General features: G+C 41.1%; 1 protein-coding gene across 1 annotated transcript in view; it reads left to right on the top strand.

The window, feature by feature from the left end:
- Nucleotides 1-632: 632 nt before the first annotated feature.
- Nucleotides 633-9,788, top strand: part of LOC118828302 (cytochrome P450 2C19-like) — a 271,154-nt gene continuing 261,998 nt past the window's right edge. The window contains exons 1-3 of the mRNA XM_036734860.1: nt 633-725; nt 824-1,061; nt 2,971-3,133. Of these exons, the coding sequence (XP_036590755.1) occupies nt 882-1,061; nt 2,971-3,133 (343 nt within the window). The 5' untranslated portion in view covers nt 633-725; nt 824-881. The remainder of the gene's footprint in view (nt 726-823; nt 1,062-2,970; nt 3,134-9,788) is intronic.

Genomic DNA, 9,788 nt, shown 5'->3' with positions numbered 1-9,788 from the left:
TATTTATTGTTCTTGAAATGAAAATTTATTGTTCCATATTTTGAATCCTCTCTTATGTTCTGTTATGCACACAACATGCTTTTTTACTTTTTTACTTTGTATTTAAGTTTCAACATTTAAGTTTATGATATGAGTCTAAAGTAAAATTTAAAAAAAAAGAAGAAAAAGAAAATTGCCTTTTCATATGCTTTGGCCATGTGCCAACTGGGGAATGAGCTTACTCTTCTTATGTTTATTAGCAGGTCAGAGTTCATTAGAAGTAAAACTCTGTTTTGCTAGAAAAGGATGGAGTTATTAATTGATTAGCTTTGTGTTTACCGTTTGTACAGGCATTGGATTCTCAACCTTCCACAAGGGTAATAACGAGGAATTCACTTGCAAGTCATGGCGTCACCTCCCTGTTGTCATGGGGCTCTTTAAGAATGAAGGTCAAACTACAATGGGTCAACAAAGTTTTTTATGTTATAAAAGTGTTACCAATCTTGGAACAGATTAAGAAATACCTCTTCTGAGCAGAGCATAAGATACTATGGGATATGACATATTCTCAAACTCCTAGAATCATTGGTTTTGTTTAATGTTTGTTAAAAGTATTGATTGTAAGGGGAGGTGGGGCCATATAGGGAAATAATTGTGGTATATAAGGAGCAAAATAAGTCAGTAAAATTTTAAACAACAGATTGAATGGCTCTTGATACTTTGAAACACTGTCCTTTGGAACAAGGGTAAGGTTCTCTTTATCTTACGGGCAGGCTGAAGTCCATTGGATGCTTACTGAGGACACCAAGGAATTATTATTAGCTGATTCATCTTGTGTTTGCAGTTCTCCCCAGCTTTGGATACTAAGCCTTGTATTGCATTGGTAGTAACGAAGAGTGTCAATGGATCCATCTGTGGCCATTGCTCTTGGCTTACTGATCTGTATCTTATGTCTGCTTCTCATTTCATCATGGAGAAAGGGCTTTGGAAGAGGAAAGCTTCCACCTGGTCCTGTTCCTCTTCCCATTATTGGCAATATACTGCAGCTGGACCTTAAGAATATCCCAGAATCTCTTTACATTGTAAGTAAACAACTCTCTCTTCTGTTGGTTTCATTCCTGACTCTAATGGCTGTCAATTGATTGTGAGAGACTGTTTTCACACAGCTTATTCTAATGAGTACAGCATGTTACACTAGGTAGGTAGGCAGGTAGCTTGCAGGTTTTCTAGACCATGGTTTGATGTCCTATAGTGTCCATCAGGGCCCACTGCTTCAGCAGTAACTGGTACTATCAAGTTCCCGTAGGTCTGGATGAAATCCATTCTACAAAAAGTGCCATCCTGTGCTATTAGTGCTCCCATTGACCCTGCAAAGATCTAGGAGGAAATTCAATCATCCCCACTTAAAGTGCTCATTCCCCACCATAGGAAGAAAAGGGGGTATTTAATGTGCCTGATTATTTCTGCTGCCAGAGGAATGAATAGGTCCTGCCAACAGGTAGGGCCCTCCAGTCTTTATTGAGTCAGAGTGGGGAATGTTTTCCTTGCACATTCTTTCAAAGGAGCACACAGACAGCCTCTGTGTGCAGCCCCTGTCCTTGCATGTAATCTTAAATGTGCTTGGCTGAAAGCAAGGTCAGCCTCCAGAGGAACCAGCAAGTTCTGAACTCAGACCTCTAGATCTCAAAGCCTTTGGAGGCAGCCTGGGGTGGTAGAAAAGGTATTGAACTTGGTTTTAGAAAGGCCTGGGTTCAACTCCAGATTCAGATATTCCTAGCTTTGTTCCTTGGGCAAGTATGATCACCTCTGTGGACCTCAGTTTCCTAGGTCTGTATGAGAACATTATCAATAATTGTCCTATCTGCGTCACAGAGTTGTGAGAAGAGATTAGGTGAGTTTAACATGTGAAAACAAAAATATGCTCTCATTTTGACCTGGTAGATTTCCTAACTGATATTTTGCCATAGTTCTCCCCAGACATACCCAGATCTTTGGGGACTCGGTGTCCTCATCTGTAAAATTATGATTGGTTTAGAAAAGGAGTTCTTCATCTTGGGACCATGACTTCCCAGTGGGTCCATAGATATATTTCAGAGGTTCTGTGAGCTCAGATGGGAAAAAAATGACATCTTTTATTTTATTCTAGTTATGTTTTTCCAGTTGTAATCCTATGTGTTTTATTCTAAAAATGTCATTCAGAGGAGGTCATAGGCTTCACAAGACTATTACAAGCATCCATACCAAATAAGGGTTAAGAACCTGTGGTTTAAATGATCCCTAAGGTTGCTTCTGGATCTATACCCATGATGCAAAGATACTGATTTGTAGGATTTCTATTGGAATCAGGATTCTATTGGAACCAGAATTTCAGTGATAGCATTGTTTCTATTTCCCAACTCTGCTATTCTGAAAGCTGTAGATGAATAATGGTAGTAATAATAATAGCATGTATATAATGATTTGAGGTTTGCTCAGTATTTTACAAACATTATCTAGTTATTCTCACAAAACCCTTATAATTAGGTGTCATTATTATCCTCAGTTTACAGATGGGGAAATTGAGGCAGACAGAGGTTAAGGGACTTCCTGGAGTCACATAGCTATGAGGTATCTGAAACTGGATTTTGGGGAAGGTCTTCTTGATCCCAGGTCCAGTGCTGTGTCCACTATGACACCCAGCTATGAAATATTAGCTCAATCTCTCAGGAAGCCTGGGGATACTGCACCAAGGTCATATACTGTACCTCATTAGCCAGTCTTCTGACTGCTAGCCCAAGGAACGGAATGAAATTTTAGCCTTTTGAACCGTCTATAGTTTGGTTTGGGTTCATGGATTGCATCATGCTTCTCTGTAATCCAGGTCAGAAATGTGTTGAAGGAGATGATAATGGATTGAGAACTTCTCCAATAAGGTCAACAATAGTAATCTAAGCTGTTTATCACCTAATTCAGTGATGACCCTCTCAGCAATGCCCACCTCTCTTTTCACAGCTAGCTAAAAAGTATGGCCCAGTGTTCACTCTGAAGTTGGGTGTTGAGCGTATTGTCGTGTTACATGGGTACCAGGCAGTGAAAGAAGCTCTGATTGATCATGGGGACAAGTTTGCTTACAGAGCACAGAGACCGTTATTCAAATTGGCGAACCAAGGATCAGGTAAGTTTCTGCTTGGTGTAGAGGAAGAAGAGAAAGACAAGAATAGGGAAAAGAATAGTATTCTGAGAAATTGGTGGACCCACGTTCAAACCAAAGCCACCAAAGCAGCGGCATGTTGGGTAGGATGTAATGAGCGGTATGGAAGCCGTTTGTCTTTTATCCATGGTGGCAACTGAGTAACGTCATGTTTTATGTTATAGCCTGTTGAAGTAGGAAGAAAGAGACTAAGGGAAAAATAAAAAGAGACAGACAGAGACAGATACACACACACACAGAGAAAGAGACAGAGATAGAAAGCGAGAAAAGGAAAGAAAGAAAAGAGGGGAGAGAGAGAAAGAAAAGGAAGAAGAGAGGAAGAAAGGATGAAAGAGTGAAAATAAGGAAGAAGAGCAGAAAGAGAGAGAGACAGAATGGAAAGATTGAACCAAGGAAAGAAAGAATGAAAGAGGGAAAAAGAGAGAAGGGAAGAGAGAAAGAGAATGATGTTGGGATGTAAGTGTCTTGGAGGCAGAAGAGAGATGTCCTTCTGCCATCCATCTATCCTTTATCCTTCCTGTAATCATTTACCCCTCAGGTGTGACTTTTATCTTCAAAGATCCGTTACTCTAGTTCATGTTCCAGTTTGTTGACATTTTTTCTTGCTTTTCAGAGATTCAGTGTTCAGATGTTTAGCACATACATTAGTTTCTTCTTACTGGACACTGACTACAAGTTTCTGTAGCCTGGGATTCCTAGGAACATGTTTTCTGGCAATCTGACTAGCATCTTCTCCATATACTATATGAATATATCATTAGGAGACATTGTCAGATGTCTTGCTAAATTCTGTGTCTAGTCTGGCAAGACATTGTCTAGATCTACTAGTCTTTACTAATGTAAAAAAAAAGAAATTAGATTAGGCTAGCGAGACATATTCTTGAAGAACCCATACTGACCATAAGTGACCACCCTTTTTAATTGTTCCCAAATCAACTTTTCTTGAGAGTAGTAAGAAAGAGGGTAACTGAGACAAGACCGTACACTGTGTATGCCATTGATACCTTTGACCTGCCTTGTACTTATTGTTGGGCGTATCAGAAAAGGGTCAATGGCAGCCAATAGATGGACAAGGTTAGAAAATTTGGCAGAAAATGGATGAAATGAAGCTGGTGATCAGGGATTTTCTACCTGCCACCAGTAACAGGGAAATCAAAATTGCTTCAGTCTGCAAGGATAATGATCATCCAAAATGTTAAGCCTTTGAATACCAAGCAAGATGTAGTATAGCCAATGTGGATCAGAATCCATATGAAGGAAAGATATCTATACTTTTTGAAATAGTCTTAAAAATTATAATAATCTGGCTACTTCTGGAATAGGTCACCTTGCTTGGGCTACTAGAGCTAAAATTAGGACTCAAATCCCTCTCTCATGGTATTCTTTTTTTTTTTTTTTCTTTTTAAATGCAATTTATTTCTTTAACATATTTGGTTTTCAGCATTGATTTTCACAACAGTTTGAATTACAAATTTTCTCCCCATTTCTGCCCTCCCCCCCCACTCCAAGATGGCGTATATTCTGGTTGCCCTGTTCCCCAGTCAGCCCTCCCCTCTATCACCCCCCTCCCCTCTCATCCCCTTTTCCCTTCCTTTCTTGTAGGGCAAGATAAATTTCTACGCCCCATTGCCTGTGTATCTTATTTTTTAGTTGCATACAAAAAGTTTTTTTGTTTTTGAACATCTGATTTTAAAACTTTGAGTTCCAAATTCCCTTCCCTCTTCCCTTCCCACCCACCCTCCCTAAGAAGTTGAGCAATTCAACCTAGGCCACACATGTATTATTATGTATAACCCTTCCACAATACTCATGTTGTGAAAGGCTAACTACATTTTGCTCCTTCCCAACCCATCCCGCTTTATTGAATTTTCTCCCTTGACCCTGTCCCCTTTCCAAAGTGTTTGTTTTGATTACCTCCACCCCCATCTGTCCTCCACTCCATCATCCCCCACCTTTTATTTTTTTTTTTATCTTCCTCCCTCTTCTTTCCTGTGGGGTAAGATACCCAACTGAGTATGTATGGTATTCCCCCTCAGGCCAAATCTGATGAGAGCAAGGTTCACTCATTCCCCCCTCACCTGCCCTCTCCCCTCCTCCCATAGAACTGCTTCCTCTTGCCACCTTTATGCGAGATAATCCACCCCATTCTATCTCTCCCTATCTCAGTATGTTACTCTCTCATCTCTTAATTTCATTTTATTTCTTTTAGATATCTTCCCTTCATCCTCAACTCACCCTGTGTCTGCTCTCTCTCTTTTACATATATATATATACACATACATACACATACATACATATACACATAGTTACATACATACATACACATTCACTTATATATATACTTAAACATATATATATATGCATATATATATATATATACATATTCCCTTCAACTATCCTAATACTGAGGTCTCATGAATCATACTCATCATCTTTCCATGTAGGAATGTAAACAAAACAGTTCAACTTTAGTAAGTCCCTTGCAATTTCCGTTTCTTGATTACCTTTTCATGCTTCTCTTGATTCTTGTGTTTGAAAGTCAAATTTTCTATTCAGTTCTGGTCTTTTCACTGAGAAAGCTTGAAAGTCCTCTATTTTATTGAAAGTCCATATTTTGCCTTGGAACATGATACTCAGTTTTGCTGGGTAGGTGATTCTAGGTTTTAATCCTAGCTCCATTGACCTCCGGAATATCGCATTCCAAGCCCTTCGATCTCTTAATGTAGAAGCTGCCAGATCTTGGGTTATTCTGATTGGGTTTCCACAATACTCAAATTGTTTCTTTCTGGCTGCTTGCAGTATTTTCTCCTTGATCTGGGAGCTCTGGAATTTGGCAACAATATTCCTAGGAGATTTCTTTTTGGGATCTATTTGCAGAGGCGATCGATGGATTCTTTCAATTTCTATTTTGCCCTGTGGCTCTAGAATATCAGGGCAGTTCTCCTTGATAATTTCCTGTAAGATGGTATCTAGGCTCTTTTTTTGATCATGGCTTTCAGGTAGTCCAATAATTTTTAAATGATCTCTCCTGGATCTATTTTCCAGGTCAGTGGTTTTTCCAAGGAGATATTTCACATTGTCTTGCATTTTTTCATTCCTCTGGTTCTGTTTTATAATATCCTGATTTCTCATAAATTCACTAGCTTCCACTTGCTCCAATCTAATTTTTAAAGTAGTATTTTCTTCAGTGGTCTTTTGGACCTACTTTTCCATTTGGCTAATTCTGCCTTTCAAGGAATTCTTCTCCTCATTGGCTTTTTGGAGCTCTTTTGCCATTTGAGTTAGTCTATTTTGTAAGGTGTTGTTTTCTTCAGTGTATTTTTCAGTATTTTTTTGGGTCTCCTTTAGCAAGTCATTGACTTGTTTTTCATGGTTTTCTCGCATCCTTCTTATTTCTCTTCCCAATTTTTCCTCTACTTCTCTAACTTGCTTTTCCAAATCCTTTTTGAGTTCTTCTATGGTCTGGGGCCAGTTCATGTTTTTCTTGGAGGCTTTGGTTGTAGGCTCTATGACTTTGTTGTCTTCTTTAGGCTGTATGTTTTGGTCTTCTTTGTCACCAAAGAAAGAATCCAAAGTCTGAGACTGAATCTGGGCGCGTTTTCGCGTCCTGGCCATATTCCCAACTAACTAACTTGACCCTTGAGTTTTTCAGTGGGGTATGACTGCTTGTAGATTACAGAGTTCTATGTTCTATGTTTGGGGGGGAGGTGCCAACTCTATCAGAGCCCCACTCCTCCTTCCCCAAGGACCCCCAGTCCAGACTGGGCTCGGATCTTCGGCAGGCTGTGCACCCCTGCTGCGATCTGCCACTTAATTCCTCCCACCAGGTGGGCCTGGAGCCGGAAGTAACAACAGCTGTAGCTGCCCCACCTCCGCTGCCCCCGGGGCTGGAAGCCGAACCGCGAACTCCTTCCACTCCCGCAGCTTTTCCCACTAACCTTCTCCGCAGTCTTTGGTGTTTGTGGGTCGAGGGGTCTGGTAACTGCCGCAGCTCACATATTCAGGGCGCTAGGGCCCCCTCCGCCCGGCTTCCGGTCTGGATCGTCCACGCCGCTCAGGCTGGGCTCTGCTCCACTCCGTTCCCAGCTCCCAGCTCCCAGCTCCGTGTGGAATAGAGCTCACCCAGAGACCATCCGGGCTGTCCTGGGCTGGAGCCCTGCTTCCCTCTGCTGTTCTGTGGGTTCTGCCGTTCTAGAATTGGTTCAGAGCCATTTTTATAGGTTTTTGGAGGGACTTGGGTACGGAGCTCACTCTAGTCCGTGCTTACCAGCCGCCATCTTGGCTCCGCCCACCTCTCTCATGGTATTCTACAAGCTACAGCCTGGCAAAAGTCTCTGACAATATTTTTGATTACCACCCTTCATAACCTGACTGGAAGGCAATTTCTCTTTTACAGCAAATGTCGAACACTTGGGGTAGGGATATTTGAGTAAACCAAGGTGGGAAATGAATGACCCAACAATATCAACAAGGCAGCTAACAGATACAGTATCTACTATGTGCCAGGCACTTTGCTAATGTGCTTTATAAATATCATCTCACTTGATCTTTGCAACAATTCCAGGAGGTGTGTGCTATTGTTATTCTTCATTTTGCAGGTGAGGAAACTGAGGCAAAAAGAAGTTAAGTGACTAGCTCAGGTAGTAAGTATCTAAGGCTAGATTTGAACTCAGATGTCTTGACTGCAGGCCTAGCATTCTATCCTTTGTGCCACCTAGCTGCTTTGGTTATTAGGCAGCAGTTTATCTGAATAAAAGATCTGGGAAATCTCAATTGATTGCGGGCTTGACATAAATGAGCAGCACCAAATGGTAGACCATGGAGGTCCATAATGACCTCCTATAAAAGGTGGGATTAGAGGTGAGTATTAAAGGAGATCAAAGATCCTAGGAGGAAGGAGAGCATTAAAGCCATGGGGGAAGGGAAAAGGCAATAAGAAAGCCAGTGTGAAGGTACTGAAATAGAAAGTGGAGTGCCATGTGGGAGGAACTGGAACATTGAGTTTGTAGAAGGGCGTGAGGTGGAGCAAGATCTGCACCTATCATGTGCCGAGCAGTGGGTGAGGGGTTGGGAGATGGAAAGACAAATGTGAATATAGTCAGTTCCCTCTAGGGGTTTACAGTTTAATGGGATGGGGAAGAGACAACATGTACATTTTCACATATATATGGATAGATAGATACATATATATACACACATATGTATATATATATACATACACACAGTATGTGTATATATATATATTTATTTATTTAGACACTATATATACATGCTGTGCACACAGACACACATACAGACACAAAATAGAAGCAAGGAGAGGACACTAGCAACTGTGGAGATCTGCTAACATTTGATTCTACAGCATGGCACTTTAGCTGAGCTGAGGATTCTGGGAGACTGAGGCAAGGATGGGGCATGATTCCATGGCAGCACACCATGTATGAGGAGCAGCCAAATGCCTTGTTCACCCTAGTGTGCTTGGAGGGGAATAATGTGCAGTAAGGTTGAAAGGGTAGGTTGGGGCCAGGTTGTGAAGGCCTGTAAAAACCTAACAGAAGTTTATGTATTTGATCCTGAATGTGACAGGGAACCACAGAGTTTGTTGAGTAGTGTAATGATATGTTCAGCTTTTCACTTGAGAAAAATCACTTTGTTTATTGTGTTTCATGCTGGAAGAGGAGCAAAATGATATCACTATGTCAGGGTCAAGGTACAGTGTGTCTGTCTGTGGCTGATCAGTCCAGTCACTCTGGTTGCTAGGTGAAGGATGAATTGAAGAGAGTAGACTGGAGGCAGAAATATTGCAATATTCCAGGCAAAGCAGTGATGAAGTCGTGGACTAGAGTGGTGGATACATGGGTGAAGAGAGGGGAACAGTTGTGAAAGCTGATGCAGGGGCAACTAGGTGTCTTCTTGGATAGATCCCTGGTTCGGGAGGTTAGGAGAACCTGAGTTCAATTCTGGCTTCAGACACTTGCAGCTTCCTAACTGTGTGACCCTGGGCAAGTCACTTCACCCCAGTTGCCTCACCTAAACAAATGAAAGAACGCTGTTGTAGAAACAGGAATGCTTAGACAACTAATTACATGTGAGGGTAAGGGAAGAATTAGGAATCAAGGACTCAATGAGATTGCTAACCTGAATGACTGGAAGGGTGGTGGTTCCCTCAGCAGGAATACAGCACAGAAGAAGCGGAGGTGTGGGTGAGGAAGATAGTAAGTTCAACTGTGAATGTGATGAATTTGATATGTGTATAAGAAGTAAAGAAATGCGAGTACTAAGGGTAGTGTTTTTCCTGTTATTTTCCTTTCATTTCATGATGTGGTGTGGCAAGAATCCAGGATTTTGGTCAGGATTCTTGAGTCCTAGGCTTAGTGTGAGATTTAACTATTCCTGATTTTAGGTGAGTCACTTAATCTCTCTCTGATTTTTTATGTACAAAATGAGAGGAGAGGACTGGACAATTTCTAAGATCCCTTGCCTATATCAGTGTATGATTCAGTGAAATCAGATGAAGAACAATGGCAGAAGTTTAAATTTTCTGAAAGAAATTTTTTCAAACCCTTCCTTTAGGTCTTCACCTATGCTGAAGTGTTCTTGGTTTTCTTTCTTTTTTTTG

Source organism: Trichosurus vulpecula, chromosome 8, assembly GCF_011100635.1.
Source record: "Trichosurus vulpecula isolate mTriVul1 chromosome 8, mTriVul1.pri, whole genome shotgun sequence".
Lineage (NCBI taxonomy): Eukaryota > Metazoa > Chordata > Mammalia > Diprotodontia > Phalangeridae > Trichosurus > Trichosurus vulpecula.
This window is presented reverse-complemented; position numbering and strand designations above follow the sequence as displayed.